This window comes from Pithys albifrons, chromosome 1 (genome assembly GCF_047495875.1).
Source record: "Pithys albifrons albifrons isolate INPA30051 chromosome 1, PitAlb_v1, whole genome shotgun sequence".
Lineage (NCBI taxonomy): Eukaryota > Metazoa > Chordata > Aves > Passeriformes > Thamnophilidae > Pithys > Pithys albifrons.
In genome coordinates, this window is record NC_092458.1 from 74,057,728 (window position 1) to 74,080,433 (window position 22,706).

General features: G+C 36.1%; 1 protein-coding gene across 2 annotated transcripts in view; it reads right to left on the minus strand.

Annotated features, from left to right (window-relative positions):
* The window catches only part of ARHGAP42 (Rho GTPase activating protein 42), a 144,948-nt gene that overhangs the window by 21,084 nt on the left and 101,158 nt on the right, over window positions 1-22,706 (minus strand). For both annotated transcript variants that reach the window (XM_071555245.1, XM_071555239.1), the window contains 11 exons: window positions 19,257-19,361; window positions 15,418-15,547; window positions 11,585-11,685; window positions 11,081-11,190; window positions 10,229-10,307; window positions 9,346-9,385; window positions 7,296-7,358; window positions 5,608-5,682; window positions 4,851-4,935; window positions 3,576-3,634; window positions 2,716-2,821 (listed from right to left, as the gene is read on the minus strand). In XM_071555245.1, the coding sequence (XP_071411346.1) occupies window positions 2,716-2,821; window positions 3,576-3,634; window positions 4,851-4,935; window positions 5,608-5,682; window positions 7,296-7,358; window positions 9,346-9,385; window positions 10,229-10,307; window positions 11,081-11,190; window positions 11,585-11,685; window positions 15,418-15,547; window positions 19,257-19,361 (953 nt within the window). The remainder of the gene's footprint in view (window positions 1-2,715; window positions 2,822-3,575; window positions 3,635-4,850; window positions 4,936-5,607; window positions 5,683-7,295; window positions 7,359-9,345; window positions 9,386-10,228; window positions 10,308-11,080; window positions 11,191-11,584; window positions 11,686-15,417; window positions 15,548-19,256; window positions 19,362-22,706) is intronic.

A 22,706-nucleotide genomic window follows, 5' to 3' on the forward strand; every position in this document is an offset into this window, starting at 1 on the left:
TTATTTGGAAGCCATGTCATAAGAATTACTCCCTCGTTAAAGCACATTTTTAGCCAATTATGTTAATATAACTTTCTCTGAAACAGATCTTATGTTTGTCTTAGATGAGTAAGGCAAGCCCACCTCAGATGAGTTTGGAAAGCCCACCAGTATTTTAATAAAAATGAAATGTTGAATAACTCAGCTCTAGGTTTGCTAGGAAAATCTTAAAAAAAACCCCTTGCAAGGTTATTCTTCTTTGTGCTGCACAGTGACTGTAGAGATCTGTTACAAAAACATTATAGTGTTATAGCATAAGAGAGAAGGTAGTATTTGTCTAGTGTTTTGTGTTTCCTTGGTTACAAATTTTATATCTTGGTTAATAAAAGAAAAGATGAATTTAATAACATTGCAACCAGAAAGGACTCTCTACAAAGCATTTTAAAGGCTCAATTCCTTGCAAAAGAGAAAGAACCTAGGGCTGTAAATGGCTAATTTTGATAGCCACTTTCCCCTGACCTAATGCTACTGTTGCTGGGCTACTGCACAGACACAGGCTGAGGTAATCATGCATTTCAGCCAGCTGTAGGGCACTCATTGAGGTGCCATTGCCTTCTCCTCAAAATCTCTTTTTTTGATGCATCACCAGCAGGTTTTTTTATACTAGTAGATTGTAGACTCACAACTGTCTACCACAGGAAAGTATCATGTTACTAAATCATACCAAAGAATGATTCATTCTTTAAAGGAGACAGGTAATTTGACTACTAAGGAAGTTTAAAAACAAAAATTGAGCTACCTACGTGAAAAAACACCAGACTTGCTGTGTTTACTGAGCTACTGACTGAGTATGTATCCATGCAGTGTCATCTCTCTCCAAGGTGCTTTTCAGGATTTACTAGTTTTTGTTTGTTTCCAGTATGATCTACAACCCATGTAATCTAGATCATATTTAATTTTGCACAGTGACACAACACAAAAGTCAAAGTAGGCAGAGATGTAAGGAACATATGACTTAAATGAAGAAAAAAATATTATCCTTATTTTATAACTCATAGTTAAAGATACAGTGTTTTCACCTAGATGCAAAAGCATGCATAACTGAACAGTTAAAAGAAATACAGGGAAAATATGTACATTTTGAAGCTGAATTTTTAACAAAGGAATGAAGAAACAGGAGACTGGTTTTCTTTTTTCAAATTTTCCCATTTTCATAAAATTAGACACTTTACCTGTTCCTTGAAAAATTCCCACACAGTGGTTGGAAAAAGTTGAGGAAGGAAGATAACTAATACATCCGAGAGACTAAGTTTGACTTCTGCCCACAAATAAATCAGTTTCTATGCATGTATATCTCTAATTTTGGGGCTTCCAGCCCAGCAGCTTTTACAAAATTGTTAGGCTCTCACTAAATGCTTTCACTTTTTAGGGAGTTATAAAGGCATAGATATTGTAATTTGTAGCTAATTCAACTACTCTGTGTGTAAGGAAACTTACAAAACTTTTTTCCACCTGGTTCTCTGTGTCACCCCATGTATAACCAGATGCAAGGTCTGATTAATCAGGTTTTGCAATGGAAGCACTCACAGCAGCTTGCTATCATTAGTTCTCCAGGGGCTAATGACCAAAAGAGCTTAAAATATTTTTTAGGGCTAAATAATTTCCTGTCAAATAAATTTTCAAAGTTCTCATTTCTATAAAGGAAGCAAAATTGCATTACACTCCACTGTAGATCACTTGCTGCAGGCTGTGGCTCAAGCTGTGATGAAAAAAGCAAAACAGCTGGGACACAGTGAATGGAATGAAAACAGCATGGACTCCTATGGACTCTTACGTCTTCTACATATCTCAGTCATGTGTACCTTAACTGACCTACTCCTGCTTGTCTATTTCCATTTCCAGATCACTGAGAAATGTACTAAAAAGTACACACCATCCTAAATAAGAAAGAATAACACATACTAAAAAGTATTTAGCAAATACCATTGAAAACTAACCAGAGATTTAGAAAAACTTACACAAATAACACTTGATGCAGAAAGAGGATAAAGTAAAATGTAACAATGGTATGGAAGCACAATTAGTGATACAGAGAGACAGATAAGCATAAAAAATTGTCTTTTTTTTATCTCACAGCACATGCCAAGTGTAAATGAGTGAAGACAAAAGATCATTGGTTTAAAGAAATGCAAAATCTTTTCTATCTGACAATTAATACTCAAGGGAGCATGGATGGATGTTCAAAAGTGAGGCATTTATATAGGTATCAAAAATATAATTAATAATAGTTAAAATTAGTGCTTTCAAATGTTACTATGTTTCAGAGCTGTTAGAGAAAAATAAGATCAACCATGAAGGCCAAATATTATCAGATTAGTTTATCTCCTTCATGAAACAGTGTGGGATTTTGAGACAGATTCGAACAATCTTGACTTAATTTTAGATGTTTCTTAAATATAATTAGTTACAAGTCCTGAAGTAAATAGGAATGTGAATGAAAACATTGACTGGGTTTATTTTATAAACATAGTTGGCTATCTTGGTGACTCTTTATTATAGATGACTATTTTTTATTCTGTTTCTAAAGACTATTATTCACGTTGAGAACAGCATTTCAGAAATTCAATGTAATTTCACGTGGCATTGTTTCAACAGAGAGAATGGATTAAGCAACAACTGACAAATGTAAAGCAGAAATACAATAATATCAAAGAGAAAAATAAAAAAAATAATTACTTGACCAAGTGCTTAATAAGGATGTCCAGCATCTCTCTGTTTTTCTCTGGTAACTTATGCACAAGTGCATGTACTGCCTCAACTCTGTAGTTCTGATCATCTGACTCTAGTAAACAGAAAACAAATTGTTGATAAATTAGAACATGTGCTATGAAGTGACTACAAATGGCATCAATGCCTCTATGCCAACACAAACATGCATTAAAAGGAGCCAAACACAATTAGCCTTTAAAATGATGAGGAAAATTTGATTATATTTATTACATTCTGAAATCTGTATTTCAACTAATTCACCTAAAGCAATTATCACCAATACTGGAATCAACAAACTAATGGCAATATTGACCTGATGTGCCACTTCAGTAAAATCTAAGATTTTGTGCATTGATATTTAAAATACCTAAAATTCTTCAGTGTCTTATTTTTTTCAAGACAAGAGGAAATAGGAAAATAAATTCAAAACTGAAATCACTAGAAAAAACAATCTCTGCTATATCACTACATCTAATTACTACATTTGTTGAAAGGAGATAATTATCATCCCTTCTAATTTTTCAAGGCAAGCTGAGAAAATAAAGGTCCCCGGATGAGAGGCATGAATGTAATAAAAGAATTATCAGCCTATATGAAGCAAACAAACATCTAAATCAAGGTTAAAAATTTCATGCAGAAGGCAGTCACACAGAACCACTAAAAAGATCAGAACAAACCACTGAACAGCTTCATCTAGTGTGACTTCTCTGCTTTGAGGGCTGGATCACTGAATAATAGAGCAAGAAGAAAAGCAAAGATAGTGACTGAGGAGATAAAGTTTAGAAACAGTATTACTTTCACATAAGTGTACTTATCACTTTACTTACTAACAGCAACAATGAAATCTTTGTGCAGCTTGAAAGTCATCAGTGGTTCTGAAAGACATCTGGTTGTAAAAAAACATATTAAAAAGATATTTAAAACAGATTTGAAGTATTTTAAAGTTTTATGACTGTGATTATGATAGCCCTTAACATCTGCCCATCATCCTACTGGTCCTAGGAAACCCAACTCAGTGATCAGTGATTACAAGTAGCAATGTAACTCAGTGACAGTCTGAAAACCAGTTTGAGTTGGATCTGGTCTCACAAGGTAAGTTAATAAGGGAAATGCTACTGGCACTGACTTCAGCACAGCAGCTCACTCTTTCTTGTCATCCATACTGTAGAATAGGAATAAATGTAGGTAGAGACATGGTACAGTGGGCTGCAGAAGCAATGTTTTGCCCATGAAAAGCAAAAACATGATGAAATTCGGAACTGAAATTCTGATCTAAGAGATCCTAGGTCAGCCTCTGAAAGACTGTGGTTGTCTTATGGATACTAACACACAGCTACTGCTTGCTAGCTCATGTCCTAATTTCAAAAAGGCAGTATCTACAATGATTTGTGCTTCTGAAGGTGTATTATGAATTTCTTCAACCAATCCAGTCTTTTCAATGAAATGTACATGAGCATTGCACTATGAATCCTAGGCATATTTTCCACAGTTAGCAGCGATTTCTGATGCTGACCTTTGTTAGTGACGGATTTAGGAAATGTACATTTTTATAAGGCATAGAACACCCACCATCTATATTGGATATTTTTTATTATAGTTTTCTTGCATTATGTATTGAGACCTGAAAGAGTTATCACACAAGTACTGCAATTTTGAATATTCTGTTTCTTATCAGCAAAAATGACAGCGTTGGAGGGATATTTTGTTTGCGAAGATATCAACAGCATAAGATAAAAACCTGTGCTTTTGCTGGGATTTTTATTCTACTCTAACAATGATGACATGAAACCTCATGGTACATAACTTAAAAGATTCAGAAACAAAAGACTGAGCACAACATGCTTTGTGGTTAACATTAAGAAATTTTAAATAAAACATGCAATGAATTAAATTCTGCTGAATTTAGGGCTATATAAGGCAGGACTATCTTAAGAAGACAGAAAGTGTGTATTATTACACATAATCACAAGGATATTAGTCAGGATAATAATATACTCAATTATTACCATGCTAAAGGATACAAGAAATGTAATATGATATCAATAAGCGAAAGATTAATGGGCCAGAAAAGAAATACTGAGACTGCACAGGACCATACTCACCTGAGGTAGTTTTTTAGTCCGCTTGTTATTGTTTTATTGTCCCAAAGTTCCATATCAATATCCATATCAGGAGGAGATTTAGGGGCTGGTAGAAATTTGAATTACCATTGTGTTACAGTTTGACTAACACACTAACTAGAAAAGCAGCACAACAGAAGCTATTAAATTAGCCATTTAGCTCAAGTGATTACTTATTAGCCAGAGTAACTACCAATCTGATCATTTTGAATCTTTAAATCTCTGCCAAAATATTAACAAAAATGAATTTAGTACTCATATTTAGCAACTGCAAATATTAACTTTATGAACTGCATTGAAGTGAAAGGTAAGCCCAAGTCCAGAGAGAATTACTAATGTATTTGTCTTAGATATGCAAACATAGGCATTGGACAACCAAATTGGCAAGAAAAGTGAGATGGAACAACAGTGTATTAAGTCATGATGTATTACAGAACTAAGCTTTGCAGAACTTCTGAAACATGACAAATATGTAACAAACAGAACTTTAAAGTTAAAAGAAAAAATGCCTTTTTAATTTGTAATTTGCTCATTTATAAAATGCTGAAAGTGAGTACTAATGCACACAAGAAACCAGAGATGAGTCACATATTTTAAGACTGCAAATTCAATTTAGTGGCAGCAAGTACACATAGAAAATTTTAAGTATCATAACACACTCTTCTGAGCACATCAGTCAAGGTAAAAGGACCACAGCACAAACACTGGACACCGACAAAGGTTCACTTCAGATACTTACAAAATATGGTATTCATCAGCTTTTGCACCTTGGAATTTACACCACCTATTCTGTACAGTCCCAGGATTGTAATACCTATGTTGGGAACACAATTAAATGAGAATAATGAGAACATGCTTATATCAATATATACTGATGCATCCCTGGTGTATGTTTTCAGAACATCTAAACGCATTTACAGAGAACTGTAACATTACATTCTTGAATATTGTGCTACCCTACAGAATTCTCTTCTGGGATATTAACAAATGCATTCCACTGAATCCACACCATACGACACACTAAGCATAATTTTAGATTAATAGAACCCTTATGCATAAAAATCACACATATTAGCAAACAACAAGGTGATAGCTAGGAAAAGTGAAAAGTAAGACCCAAAAGTAGTTTTAAAACATATTACACACTAACAAGTTTGTATCATCTAGAAGTCAGTGGAATTACTAAGCATCTATGTTTGCTTAAACCATCAACCCTTCCAATTAAGATCTGATTGACATATATAGGAGAAATTATTGTACATATTGTAATATGAAAATAAAAACATATACTGTATACTGTTGCAACACATTAGTTGAAAATTTATCTTACCCATAAGTTACAACTGTTGGGGTTTTTTTAATAGCACAAATAATATTAACAAATGTTTAAAGAGTGACATTTGCAACACAGTAACCTGAGTATTTCAGTGATGATAATTTTATTGTTTTTAACTGCCTTTTAAAATCAGCAGGATTTAAATGTCTTCCATTCTCCTTACTTCTAGCCTTACCATTTATAAAATGTTTAATTTTCCTTTGAAAACAAAATTCCAAAATCTGATCTCACTTAGATAACTTAGGTCTTTGGTTTTGAAACCCTCTTTTTACCCTTCACTTCCCCCTCCAAAAAAAATGCCAGCTCTGAGGCAGCAGTGATTTAAAAGCTATGTAACACTGTTGACTGAGAAACTGAATTCATAATGAGCTCAAAGTTGCACAGAGAGACCACATTTGAATTATAAGAAATCTGCACACTGATAGTTCAAAAACAGGTTATCTCATTTTATGGGAGATGATACAGCCATACCTCTCCATTTGGAAGGGGATAATTTAAAACTTACTGTGAGTTGTAAGATATCACCTCATCAGTAGAGTGATCATTACTTCCTTATTGAACATTATCACTACCAAAAACGAATTGCTAAACATTAAAAAAACCCAAACAAAACAAAAAACCCACCATGTGCAAAATAACTGAATAAAATTATTGGAGTTATGCTCTGCAAAAAAACAGATGTATCAGCAGAGAGCATTGATGGCACTTTTTGGCCTTCAGGTTTCATACCTGAAAACAAAGTTGGGAGCTAAGACCCCCTACAGTTTTATCACAAGAAAGCACAATTCAGTGCACACGAATTAAAGACTAAGGATGTGTGCAGCTGTGTATAAATAAATAGCTATGTATAAAACAGAAAATGTTTAAAAAACCTACTTAAATGATATGATAAGTACTGTTGTTGGAACTTGTAGCAACAATTTTGAGTTGTACATTGAAAGTGCAAACAATGCAGCTAAAATGTGAAAAGTCCAAACCAAATGATGGACACACTCAAAGCACTGCTGTAAAACATGCAGAATTAATCAAAGTAATATTTCAGCAAAAGAAATCATAATCATCTAATAAATAATTTGTGATTAAATACACACCTCTTGTTTCTACAGCATGAATACATTTCCTCACAAAGTTGAAACCTGCTTCATTTAAGAACACTATAAAAAAAGAAAAAAAGGTCATTACTTTCTAACATTAATACACAAACCCTCTGAATTTAGCTAAACTCACTTATTAGTCAAGGGTTGATACACATTTATCCATAAGGTTATGATACTCATTCTGTAATAGTATTTCTGTAGATATATCCTTAGCATTCAAATCCGACTTTCTGGTCAACAGTGTGTATCTTTAGAAGCTTAATATTATACTGTCTTTCTGAGAAATCAGTAGCTCCTCTAAACATAAAGCTGAAAGCTTGTTGCTTTGAAAGAAAACTACTGTACTCCACTCTGCTGAGCAAAATGCTTTTAAGGAGTTCAGGACCTACATTATGAACAGGATATATTCACTGGATTTAATATAACAACATTCTTTGTTTCCCTGCACAGGCACATTACTGCTCATAAAATGGTAACATAGGAAAACAATCCTTGTTATTGATTTTAATTAGTGAGGTTATTTCAAGTGAATATATTTCTCACTAATTTTCTATCTTCAACTCCTACTGCTCTAAATAGCTAAATAAAGAAGACTAGAAAAATAAACTAACTAAATTACTAGATTACTAAATAACTAAATTACTAAATAAAGAAAATCATAAACAGTGTATTTATCACCATTAAAACAAACACTATCATATAAAAAAAGATATATTGGCTTAAATTTCAGATTTTCAGAGTCTCAAGTACACCTTCTATGAAGATGTATGTCCTAATTTGACCGAGTTTCTCTGAGATACATACATCCCCACATATATTTAAAATATTTTTGCATATTTGTGTCAATATGATGTTAGTAACAGGTGTGGTAATACAGTGTTAACACAATTATGCACACAAATCTTATAGTATCTTTAAACACACTCAGCCTATCTAATATGTGCATATACACCTAAAACTAAAAGGATGTCATGGGCCAAGGCCAACTGCATGAGGTTCAACAAGGCCAAGTGTTGGGTCCTGCACCTGGGTCACAACAACTCCAGCCAGTGGTACAGGCCGGGGGAAAAGTGGCTGGAAATGAAGAGGACCCGGACACGTTGGTCAACAGTGGCCGAATGTGATCCAGCAGTGTGCCCAGGTGGCCAAGAAGGCCAGTGGCATCTTGGCCTGTATCAGTAATAGTGTGACCAGCAGGACCAGAGCAGTGATTGTTCCTCTGTATTCAGCACTGGTGTTCAGTTTTGGGTCCCTCACTGGAAGAAAGACATTGAGGTGCTGAAGTGTGTCCAGAGAAGGGCAGTGGAGCTGGGGAAGGGTCTGGAGCACAAGTCTGATGAGGAGGTTGTTTAGTCTGGAGACAAGGAGGCTCAAGGGGGAACCTTATTACTGTTTAAAACTACCTGAACAGAGGTTGCACTGATCTCTTCTCATAAATAACAAGTAACAGGACAACACCAAATGGCCCCAAGTTGTGCCAGGGATGGTTTAGATTGAATATTAGGGAAAAAATTCTTCACAAAAAGTGTTGCCAAGCACTGGAAAAGGCTGGCCAGGGAAGCGGCTGAGTCACCATCCCTAGAAGAATGTAGATGAGGCACTTAGGGATATGATTTAATGCTGGATTTGGCAGTGCTGGTTCAATGGCTGGATTTGATGATCTTAAAGGCCTTTTCCAACCTAACTGATTTTATGACTTTATATGAGGATATTATTTCAACATAGTGGAATATGTTTACATTTAGGTATGCAGACTACCAACAGAAACTTCTAAAGATTTCTTAAATATGTTGTAACTTTGGAGGCAATCAAATTTTTTTCCAATTAATGTTTGATAGCAATACAAAAGTTGAACACTGTCCCACAGTTTACATAGTTTAGGATGTGCTTTTGTGTAACCAAATTATTTAATTCAACAATGTTATTTCACAGCAATAGAAATAAAACGTAAAATAATAAATATCTCACTCCCCAACATATTAAGAAACTGGAACATTACAGAAATCTAGTAGTAGTTGGTAACTCAATATGAATAAAAGCTTACTTTCTTCCTTCTTGCTAATTATGGCTGGTAGTGTGTAGATCTGTAAAAAACAAACAAACAACCAAACAACAATTCAACAGGACAATAATTGTGCTTAAAAATCGTTATTGCCAGGTTTGTTAGTAGTTGCAACATGCTATGTATTAGCTTGCTGCTAGGAAAATGCCAACCTTGCCTTTCACCATCTCTTGATGGTTAACCATTCCAGCACACACCCAGGTTAACAGCCCTATGCTACCACAGGCAACTGATGCATCAGAAGGCAGGTTTACAGTCTTCAAGTGTGTTCAACTTCATTACAACTAGCGACCCAATTTCTGTAGTGGTTCAGGCAAGCAAGAAGCATGTAAAAGCACTCATCTATCTCATAAAAGTGATCAACTACTTTTTTCCTATCAGATACAGGTCTGACATCGCCCTCATTCAGTGACTACTTTAAGGGTAGCCAAATAGTGGAAAGAAAACTCAGACAAGCCTGTCTCTCAGTAGCTTTCAACACATTTTTCTGCTCTCTGCAGTGCCTTTTAAGATGGTGCTAATTGTTTACTCCATGACATTGCCCAAAAAGGTGGTTGCTTTTTACTATTGTAGTGACTACTTCACATGTGTTACTTGAACCATGAATACAATATGCCATCATATTACTTAAACTATTATTACTTAAAATGTCCTAACGTAAAATAATGATATATGAATGTAGGCTTAAATTAACAGTTTCCCTTTTCTACTTTGTACATATCTTACCTATGTACTTGCAGTAGTGTCTCACAAAGAAAAGAAGCGTATTTGCTGGTACTGCAACAGAGTATCTGACGTATACTAGCTTCTTTTTTTAATATGTGCACCATAAAACTGCAAAATGGAAATTTAAAAATATCCTTACTGGTTCCTTTCCATCCATAGCTTCAAGCCAAAGTTTTCGGTTGGATTCTGAAAAAGCTTGCAGTGTGATGATTCCAGGTCTGTCAAAAACAAATACATTCAATGAAGTTACTGTTTTTCTCAAACAGTAACCTAAGTCAGAATCCACAAGCATGTGGACATGTGAATACGTAAAAGGCAGACAGAAGTTAGAGAAAGTTGACAGTTTCTGACATAACAGAACAATTTTGAGGTAGATATAAAACAGGTCCATTTACTAAGTTTTGCAATAGTCATAAAACATTTTTTGAGAGAACAACTAAAAAAGTCAGCCTATATTATATTCTAACAGAAAAAATAATTCAATATTTCTCTTTATTCCTTAGCTTGGAAAAAAGAACTTCTACAAACTACTGTATATATATAGTTCAAATAAAGGAAAGCTGTTTTCATCTATCTGATATAATACCCAGGAATAAGTGGAAAAAAAAGGTAGATGTAACTATTCAAGAAAGAAAAACAATGTGCTACCATACATTTCTGAAAGAAATAAAGTTTTGTGAAGAATATGCTTATTAGTAAGTATTTATAAAAATATTTATCATTTGTTCTAAAAGAGGACAGTCAGTTTTCCTACAGGTTTCATAAGAATCCATCCTCTATCTGCATGCAAACATAATGTAGTAAAGCCAAAATAAAAGCAATGCAGTGAACTTTGTTAGAAAGCCAGGTTTGAACAAAGAAGTACTAAATCTTGAAAGCCGAGTTTGTTTGCATACAAACATATTGATAAATACCTGTTCCTCTTAGAGGAGTAATTACTAAATATTTGCTGCTAATATTTTCATATTGTTACTACAAAAACAATTCAAACCTCTCAAATACTTCAATATCAAAGCAGAAACGTTTGTCAATCGAATCCGTCTTTCTCCTGATGCAAGATTTTAGCTTGAACATTTCTGGTGAGCTTGTGACAAGGCCATTCTACAAAAAAACCCCAAAATTAAATTAGCACAGGCTTAAATAACTTTGCTTTGTATCTTAAACTTGACTGTGTGAACAGGGACTAAAATTATTTGGGAATTTATACACTATTTTTCCTGCATATAAAGACAACAGTTATTAGTTTTCTGTCACATATTTGCTGCTCACAGAGGGCCCTCCCAAACCAGTCTATGCATCTGTGCAAATGTGATTTGCAATGACCAAATTAGAGAAGTTATTTAATATGTGGTTTATGTAAGTTTTAAAAGAAATATTACTTAAATATTTATCCATGCAATATAACACATGCTAATGCTGTGTTCATGTTTTTTTACCAATTCTTAAATGCTTAATATAAAAGATGCAATATGCAGCTCATGTATGTGCAACTCACCACTTTTCCCCCAGATTTGGCTTCAGCTAGACTCATTGTAAATGTTTTTGTTCCTTTGTCGTAAGTACAGTAGTGTTTTACCCATGTGAATCCAAGAGGTCCTAGAGTAAAGAGAGATAGTATTAAAAGTAATTGTTTTAGCATTTTATCACTATTTTAGTTGGAGTTAGCATAGAAAAATAAAACAGCAGCATTCACATGTAGTGTACAAAATATAAAACTCTCTTAATTTTTTTTAATCTGAGTATGTTGTTCAGGTACAATTTTCAAAAACTGAAGCTTAATAAGGTTGCTCAACAAAGTTCCAGCAGACTGATTTTCTTTGGCACCTGGATGGCTAATACCTTAAAGACTGGTATTAAATGCAGAAAACTGGACGAAGTAATAAAATCAGAGTTCATTTTCCTTTAGCCTCAGAGTTCTTCTCAAAGGTAACAAATGCTTTTGGTACCATCATAGAAAGGCTATTCTTCTACGTGTTACCTTAAGGGAATGGGTAAAATGGCAGTCGAACACTGACAAGAGATTTCATTATATGAAAGAAAGCAACAGAATTGTACAGTCTAAAACAACATAGAGATGAGGGATAAATTGCTGAGTGGCAGAGGTGGCACCTTCAGCAAGAAACATTGGCCTTTTATGCCTTGGAGGGGGTCTTGCTGGGGAAGAGGTGGCTGTAACAGTGATGCACAACTGACAGTGTCCACAAAAGACAGCTGCACATGCTCACAATACCAGAGTATCCTGTACTTAGGGATTCACCTGTCTTCCATTTAGACAGGTATAAGTGAAATCTATAGCGATCCCCAGGTGGATGTGTGCCTTACCTGGAGAGGTCACACCACACTAATTCTTCCTCCTACCGCAAAGCGTAGGATCTCCGATGCAGAAGATGTTATCACTCCTGGATTAGCCAGGGCTTTGTTCAGGCACTGCTGTGAACCCTTAGTGAATCTAAACACCAAATCCTCTTGAGCTCAAGCTCAGTGGTTGTTTTAAACTTTGTCCATGCTAATGCAGCTTAGATACAGGCATTTATTATAATGTGTTTTTTGCTGTGAGGCCATGGAGTAAATCCTCCCACCGTTTGCAGAATTCTCACCACATCCTAGAAATACAGTTAAGATGTCTCACTTTTTTCTAGGGGAAAAAAGTTTACTGTAGGAGAGAGAATAAACCAAGCTCTCAGAATGTTACAGACACATCTGGAATGGTGGTGCACTTCCGAGGACAGGATAATTCAGGTTTTTGTAGTGTGCTGATTGCTCCCCCTTGGGTCAGAACAGTATGGCTATACCTGCACTGGTTAATAAACCGTGTTGGCACAATTTACCATGACTACACAACATAGTCAATAAGCAACTTGGAAAAATCTTCCTGATTTTTGACAATAGGAAATTTAGCAGAGAGGATGGGATATTTTGTACAAGATTGTCCTGGTGGCAGGGTACAGCCCCATTTATTTTAGTAGCATTGACACAGTTTCTGGGTACTCAGCTCCAGAGACCAAACACACTGGCTGTGTGAAGACATAATAAGAAGGAAGAGCAATTCTTTTCTCTTGGACAGCATTATGCTTTGGAACCTGGCATTATAATATGGTTCCTTTCTGCAAAGCTATCACAAATGGAGGTGTCAAAGCAGAGATAAATACATATATAAAAAATGCAGTTTTGTAACTTTTGTGTAAATTCTGAATAGGAAAGGACTAGGTGATAGTTTTAACTCACATGTGATTTTCCAATTAATTTCAGTGAGAATTACTCATGGGAAAAACATATTGATTTTTTCAAACTACAGTATGCATGGACCTACTAATTCTTTTTAAAATGTGTCATGGCTTAGGAATGGTATACTACGACTGAGTGTTCCCACCAAAACATTTCAAACCCATGTGCCACTCGCTCACTCCCCTGTCTTTCCCACCAGATCCCCTGCAGCAGGATGGAGAGGAGAACTGCAGGCAGAAGAGGTAAATATCACAGGCTGAGACAAGAACAATTTACTAGAAACAAAAATGAAATAAGAAAATGAACAGTAACAGCAACAGTATGAATGACAGAGTGTACAAGAGGCGAATGATTCCAATGTGAGTGCTCACCATGCAGAAACACCTGACAATACCTGACCGCTCCCTACTACGCAACACAAAAAAGACCTCTTCCCACGTCCTTGGAAAATGACATAAAAGGTGATACAGAATAATCTCTGGGTCCTATCCATACTCCTCCTGGATACTGAAAAAATTAACCCTTGGTCGGAACCAGGACAAAATGAAAGACCTCTGTCTTTAAAAAAAATGTATTTTAAGGGGTTTGTGTGGGTTTTTTAAATGTAAAGAGTGATATGAAAATGGAAGGTGTTGAAAACAAACCTAGTAGTTTTAGTATAGATACAATGGCTTTGCATTCTAAATGTAGCCAAGAAGGTGATGGTCATATGAGAGACTGGATCAGTCATGTAAGTTGGACGTCTGGCAATCCAGATATGCAGATGTGCAAATTTACACGATCTATTACGTTGACTTCATGAACACTCTCCCATTGCCTGTGTTTTGGAGGAAAGTAACCTCATGACTTGAAAAGTCAACTGGTTATGCACTCTCAGAAGCTACCTGTTCTGTTTCTACATTTTATTTCTACTTAGCACAAAAAAATCTGTAATTATTCTGAACCAATTTTTTCGTCTGATGGCAATTCGTTATTTCATTTACCATATGTAAGAATCATAAGCACTCTCAAAGCAGTTTTAGATGAAGTCAACTTTTTCACTAAAAAATTGCAGCTAGACACCTATGTTGCAACTTTAAGCTTGTTACTCTTGATCACCCATCTGAATGAAAACAATCTATGGCCGAGTGCCGTATTTTTCAAAAAACTGTATTTACTATGATGCATATCAGTAATAAATAAATATAGAATTTAGTCTCAAGAATAGGAAACATTTAACCCAGTTGCCCACAATTTGACAAGAACCTATAGGATGACAGTTGTAGGAAAGTAAACTTGCATCACAAGGAATTATACAACTAGTACCTTCCCCAGTGCACAGTGATTACAGACCCTGCTGTTACTCCAGAATAAACTAATGAACCGACTTCTTTTCAGTAAGAGGATGTCAAGTTGGCCTCTCACTATTTAATGAAGTACAGCATGTGCCCAGTGCTTCACTCCTTTTCTCCTTCCCCCATTAGCAGGGCTCAGCTCCACTTAACACAGGTTTCTTCTATGATTATTACTCAATTAAAAAACACAGAGGGTCTTCTTAAAACTTCCAGTGCTACTGAGGGTAAACGCGGATGAGGTTAACTATGATAACACTATATTTAGATGACTTTTTTCTTACATCTTTGATTCCCATTAAGTGCATGCTCATTTAAGATGGCTGGGTCAGTGGAGATCCCTGGTAGAAGCTGCTTCTGGATGGCTGAACTACAGGCCCTGTATAGACAGGGAAAGCGCAGGAGACAGGGGGTAGCCAAAGCAAAGTGCTGGGAGCTTGCAGCAAAGCGCAGGGCAGCCAGCAAGAGCACAGATTGCTAATACTGAGCCACTGGGGCATACAACAGCAGGGACCTTCCCATAAGGATGCAGAAAGCAGGAGCTGAGTTACTGAAAAGTGTTTTGATCACCATTCCATCTAACCGTAGCTACTCTGAGTGCTTTTTGAAAACCAAACCCTTATTTTTCTTTTGAACCTCTAAATCATTAGGAAGGCAACCACAGCAGAAGTCCACAGAGATTCAAATAGAGAGCTGTTTTGTTCTGCTAATTAAATAATTTCTTCATTCTTGCCTTTCAGATCAAATCAAAAGGTACATCTGTTGTACTCACGTTTCTCCTGCACATAGAGATAGCCTTCCATTGTCCATTGACTTGGTGGTCTGTAATCCTGGTTGGCTGCTTTCATTCTTTGCATGAGTCTCTCCACTTCCTGTCTAGTGCTTTCAAAGTTATTCCGAGTCTAATATCCGGAAAAGGAAACAAACAAAACCCCACATTAATTCATACAAGTACTAAAACAACAATGAAGAACTCATTATTAATAATGCCAAACAGACTGTATCAGAGACCAACAGGAGCACTTGCCAGAGACATAAAAGGGAAAAAGAAAAGGCAATAAAGAATAATACTCTTCACTGCTAGAAACTTAGGAATAACATAGCAATGAAGAATTCAACTGAAGTACACAAGTGTAAAGGAAACGTAGCTGAGAATAGCACCATTCCTCTTTCTGCAGGCCACTAACCTCAGACAGGAGTCATTTCATATCTTTTGATATGCTTACACAGTATGTTGCAGACAGATGTGGGCTTTCTCTCTGTATACTTGAGGATTCTCAGACAGATGTCTGGCTAAACTAGAAACTGCTGACAGCTTATTCCAAAACCTGAAGTAATAGGACTCACTGAACCAGGTGAAGTACAGTGCAGAAAACACTAATGGGTGTTAAAGCCAGGGTAATGTATCCAGCCACACAGCTGTGATTTCTCCACACATGGAAGAGAGAAATGTACTGTGTATTTGTACCTGCAGCAATACCACAGGTGCTGACGCTCAGAATAGTCAGGTTACTGGCACTGTCACAAACATTTTTTGATGCAAACACCATAGTTCCATATAACAAAAATATGGTAGGTAAGAAAGAGGCCACAAGTGGCAGAACTGTGCCAAAGGCATGGAAGTACTGTGTCTGTCCTAAATATCATCTGTGTAACCTGGCAACTTGCAAAACAAACAATTAAGGTGCTAAGGCGAGTTTTCTGGTTTTGCTATACCTATATGCATGTGAATGGCCACTTTCTCCTAGTGAATTCAGGGAGCCTAGGGTTTCCCTCCATGCACCAAGCACGGAAGAGTAGAGGAAAATTATTATGGAGGGTTGATAGGCTGCTCTTAATATACCATATATTTAACATTTTGTTCCTACTGGTCATAGAAAAGAATAAAGATTTTTGTAACATTTCTACAACGTCTGCAATGTTTCTACAAAATCATCTATGGGCTCTAATCCTGACTATTCAGAAAGATACTCTCAGGACTTTATACACCAGTGAATACTTTCCCCTTTTCATGGGCCATTCATTTAGTTAGTTGCACAGTAGGATAATAATACATGTTTAATCTTCTTTTTGAAGACAAAAATTATTATTAGAGAGGCAGGTAAAATTCTGCTCTGAACTTTTCAAATTGTATGCTTCAGGTGAAGCATCAGTTCAGATCAAATTTAACAGGTAATTTTGAGAACTTCAAGAGGGACATGCCATTGAAGGAATGTCCCTATGGTGAGAGTTTACATCTGTCTATTAAGTTCTTAGTACCTACTTTTAAGCAGCCAAGTCTCTGAATCAAATTATAGAAAACAAAGCCAAATGGACATACAAAGTACATCACTGGCCAGTTGAAACAGTTGAAATGACAACAGGTCATGTTAGAACATGATGACCTGTTAAGAGCTCTCAGTCTGCTACTACTCTCCTACTCCTACAGCTGTTACTGCTCCTGCTCTAACATGTATGACATATTTAAGAACAGAAACAGCAGTTTAGGTCAACCGTTCTCCAAGGTCTCTCTAAAACAGGCAGGCTGAACACAATTTTCCCTGTCCTCAGTCTGTCTTTCCATATACAAACTATCTCACTCCAGTCTGAGGTTGGGTGATGCTCTGAATGACAAGCCAATAGAGAGCCCAGCTGGCAAAAAGAAGCTGTGGATCTAGATCTGGAGCCAGAATTGATACTTCTGTGTTACAGGAGTGAATGACCTACTGATCCTACTGTTTCTTCATGTGTATCATTTTCTGATGTATAAATATGATGAACAAAAATAATCATAATACACTGATCCTTCTGCCTAACTTTACAACTCCCTCTATCACTATAGTCTATTTACAACTTCAAGTTGCAGTTATATAATAAGACATTACATTTAACTATTTCTGATTTAACACTGAAATTGGAAAAATATCTTCTAATAATTCTGCTTCTATACATACGGGCATAGAAGATGCTAACATATTATGACTTACAACGCTAGTTTTGGTGTAGGTGTTAGAGGCTCATGTTCCCCTCAGAACTTGCTATATTAAAAGAAATAAATTTCTGTACCGAAGCACATTTTTCACCCTTTCAGTGAAACTGCTGTGCAACAACACTGACCCCTTGTGCCTTTATTTAAAAGAGTCTTAGTTGCAAACAAAATAGAAAACACGTAATTTGAAACGACAAGGAGCTGAGATCCTCTACAGTCAGAGAACATTTGCATTTTGATGCAAAAGGAAAAGGTTAATAATCTAGGACGTTTAGCCATATTTCCTCAAGCAGCATTTAAAATGGGATCTATACCTACGTATGAACAACAAACATAAAAGGTAAGGGTGCTGTGGAGGTTTGCTGAATGTGTTTAATTGCAGCAATACCTGGAATGTGTCATACTCCTAAGAATGTAAATCTACATTAACAGTCATTTTCCAACTTTGAACCAACATACGCCTCTCTAATAGCAAGGTGCTACAGGGAAAATGACATTATTTTATTTTCCAGTAATCCACAGGATTGAGCACAGTTAAGGTGCACTCCCAGACCTGTTTCATATACCTGATGTTCAGTGGCCAACGCACTGTCCACAAAGGCTGATGTCAGGTATTCTAGACTGTTGTGGCTTCTTTGACTCCAGTGCAGCTACAAAAATTTCTGTCAGGCGTGTCTTTTCTTGAAAGACTGAAATGGACTTAACTTTTTTTTTAAATTTTGTTCTGGACTTTGATGTTACTTGTCATGAAAAATGTAGGGCTGGCCCAATACAAATACATTGAACTTCACTTTCTGCCTTAAAAGCAAAGAATGCATAAGCAAAGGGTGTAAAGACAGTTTGTATGGCCTTGGAAGTGTCATAACTGAATTACAAAGTGAAACATACATACTTGTACACTGCAGTTATTAGGTGTAGAAAAGTATGCTGATTAAATGCATTTTAGTCATCTCTAATAGATAAGAAACTTCTGGGCACACTTTGTGACCAAAACAGGATGTTGTATGGCTCTGAGTACCAAATCCAGACCAATGCAGGGCAAAGGATCCATCTGCTCAGTTAGAGTAACTCTCTACACAAAGAGAGATACTTTCTTCTGGTGAAACTTAACACTCATGAGAGCTGCTCACCATGGGCGAAGGTCCCACCAGTTCTTTGATGGTCCAGAAAGAAGCCAGAGAAGAGCTTCCCAAGTATGCTTTATACACAGTGGGAAGCTAGCAGATAGCTGGACAAAGCATATCATTCTACATCAGTTGGAGCATTTTTGGTACCTTGATTTACTCCAGAAAACAGGCCTCACTCTCAAGAAAGTATGCATACAATTTTAAACTTATCTGGACTACTGTGTTTTCTATTAAAAACTCAGTTGCTGTCCTGTTTTTCTTGTTCTTGCTCCCAAAACTTTGATCTGGAAATCACAAATTACCTACTTTAAGATTTGTTTTTCCAAAGTTATTTGTTGTCAGGAATATTACTTACATGAACATTACAAAAATAACTTTTCCCTATTTGTGTATTAATTTGATTCCAGCTTACTAAAACATTGCAAGATTTAGAGTTTCAATAAAGTGCTACGGGACTACTTAATGTCCTGAAATCAAATTAGCAAATTAAATGGTATGAATATAGATCATCCTTACATTCTGCAAATTGAACTGCAGTTGCTGCTTGTATGGTGCAAACTCCTGAGCCAGTTCATATCCTTCATGGTAAAATGTAAATAATCCTTGAAGAAAGGCCAAGAGCTGAAAAGGTAAAATTGAGAAGCATTACACATTTTTAACTCCTGGAACACTCTATGCTTTATGCACAAAAGCAAGGCTTTGCTGAGAACAAATCTATAGTCAGAACTTAAGAAAGAAGTGTTAAACAGCTTTTGTATCATGCAGCTGTAATTTCCATAATAATTTAACTCACTGTCCTAGTCATTTTATCCAGTACTTCAGCTGGAGTCTTCACTGGCATGCATTTTCCAAGTTCAAAGTTTCAGAGTTCAAGTTTTTGTTCTTCAAAATATTTTTTCACTTTCTTCATAGTAATTGCTTGGTCTATGACCTATTTTCCACAAATGAGACTCTCGAAAGTATGTTTTGGATAGCTTAGTACCACACAAGAAAACCAGACAATTTCTCCCTGCTCTGAACAAAATGTAAATTCTATCTGGTATGCCTGTGATTGACTCCAACAGAACCATTAAAAGTCTGTACATATCCAGTCGAAAAGTCTTTTTAAAATTTGTTTTAAAACAATGTTCAAGTAGTAAATGAGCAGACAGATTTTGGCTCTTGAGTTAATGCATTCCTGCCATCTCTTAGTTTTAAAAGCCTTCTAACTTATTCTGCTTTAAATTTTAAGAGTGTTTTAACATTGCTGTACACTTTCTCACCTCCTATTAAATAACAAGAATTTAATTTCTTATCAGAGACTGTTCTCTTTGTACATAATTTAGCTAATGAAATAAAAACAAGCAAAGTAAGCAACAACAGAAAAGAGACTTTAATTTGTATTGTTCAATAACAAAAGATTTTTCTCAGTATATTACACCACTGAAAAGCTAATCATTTAGGTTAAGTAACTTGCTGTCCATGCTGCCTCCTAACTCAGTATAAGAACCACAGGTATTCATGAGCATAATTCTTTTTCCTTTTCCAGATTTTCTCTCAGTATGGGATGAATGATCCAATGAAAATATTTATCTCTCTCCATTGACTGCTGAAGTAGTCTTAGACTCAGGCAACAAAAATGCCATTGTTCATATTTAATGCACTTTGCTTTGTGTTACCAGTACCATAGATTATTCTAAGTGGAATAGCTTAAAAATGTAGTTTTTACTGTGTTTATATTTCCTTTAAATTTACTCTCAGCCCTACTTGAAGAAGTGTAGTTACATTGTTCTGCCTCCTCTCTCCTATTACTCTCTAAGACACTGCTGAGAGTGAACTTATCTGCCTGCTGTTTTGCTGCATCAGTAACCTAAAGCACTTTGAGGTGAACAGACCATCAGTGCTGGCACAAATGCAACTGTGAGGGTACAGCTGGGAGAAGCACTTTGCCCTTGGTTTTTGCTGGTACTGCAGGATCAGATGAAACCCTGGCCTCAGGCAGAGATGGTGTAGGCCAACAGCTTCCCAGTAAGCAAGTCAAGGAGCCTGAAGAACTGGTGAGATCCTTGGACATTAAAGCAAGTATTTGTGGGGACCTCTACAATGGGTGTCAATTCCTGAACTGTACTCCACCACCAAACCAACAATGAAGGCAACACAGTCAAGTGGAAGGCACAGCATGTGTAAATTTTCTTAGCTTAATGTGATCAACTGTCTAGCTGAAATCGTTATCTCAGCCAATGACCTGATGCTGAAAGTCTAATATTGGTTATTCAAGTGGTTCTGAGGAAGGTCCAAATACAACAGTTTATCTTAAATAGCTCCAACTGCATAAATAGATAGAAAGACTTCTATAATTTTCTATAATTCTAGAGTATAATTCTAAATTTCTATTATTCTAGGAATAATTCTGTAACAGAAAAGAAAAAAAATTAATCTTTCTTTTCTATGAATAAAGGATAAGTAAATTATAACTAAGGCTCTGCTCCAGTTCCAGTTATGTGAAGTCCGTACTCACAGCCTAGATCCAATTACTGTCAGTGTCCCCAAATACAATTCCTTCAGATGCATTAGCATTAACTACTCCTGTGCTTACTCTGGCTTGGTTCAGTCTAAAGGATTAACATAACCTGTAAGTACAAGCCTGCTGCTAAATCCACTCCTTTCAGCTAGAGACGTACTGCAGGAATAACATGACTCCTCACAAACAGCAGCCAGATCACAATGTCAGAGCACACCAGAATTAAAATAAAAGTACTAGTGGGAGAAAGTTTCAGTGTGTCAGTTTATGCCTGAATTATAAAGATCAGTTTAAGGAGAATTTTAGCATAATGTACCATAAATTGTTTAAATTTCAGCTTCAATACTTGAAGAAAACAATTTTCCACAATACAAAACACTTTTTGCTATTTCTCAGTGTACTCCGTAAGAAAATATCTAACACAAGATGGCAGCAAAGCTGAATTTATCAGAAAGCAAAAATACAGCAGCAGCAAAAAAACCCAAACAAAACACCTGAGAAAAATCTGAATTAATTTTGGGTTAAAATACTTCTCAGGTATTCTGGCAGTTGTGCATTGCAGAGGATCTGGCCTTGAGGTTCTCTTGGTCAAATACTCTCTGAGCACTCAGAAAAATAGGAATAAAAGAAAAGTATTATGCAAGTTCAAGATCAGCTTATTCAAGGTTTGTGCTGAAATGACATGACACTGAGGATGGTATTTGCTTTAAAGTACGTGTCATTAGTAGTGGAAAAGCAAGGATCAGAAATGGGCCTATACCCAATGGGCCTATGTCTATAATCACTTCTATCAGGACAGGTACAGCCATAGCATTGCACAGAAGAGATCTAAGAGCCAAGGACTTCTGCCCCAGGCTTATGAGAATAGTGCGGTTTTCTTATTCCTTGTGTTAGAAGTGGCACTCCTCTTAAAGGCAGGCTCATAATTTTGAAGAAATTAATATTACACAGAAGAGAAAAATAATTAAAAACAAGAGTAGAAAATCAGTACTTTTTCCCTTCAAAGAAGATTTTCAGAATGTAGTTCGAGGTGGTCTTTCCATATAAAAAGGTAATTTGTTTCATCAAACATCACAAACAATGCCTGATGCTTTCATAAAACAATTTTTTATTTTACCAAGTGCCTTACAGTTATCTCACTCTGAGTATCAAATCAGTCAAATCCATAAAGAGTGTGGTCTGAACTCTGTAATACAAAGCTACTCACCACCCCAGAGCCACGAGGATTTCAACACAGAACCTGAAACTAAATCCAACTACTTCTTGAGACTTTATTTATTTTTATGTAGAGTTAGTGACCTCAAGACTGCCTGGTCGTTTCATTCTCACAGGAAGAAGACTGTACTTAGGTTTCGGATAGGGGAGGAATTTAACCTTTGGCCTGCAGCACATCAGCCAGAAGTCTCTGTCTCCCTGTTTTCATTTTATTTATAAGCAGATAGTGCTTATTCTTCAGATTAAAGTGA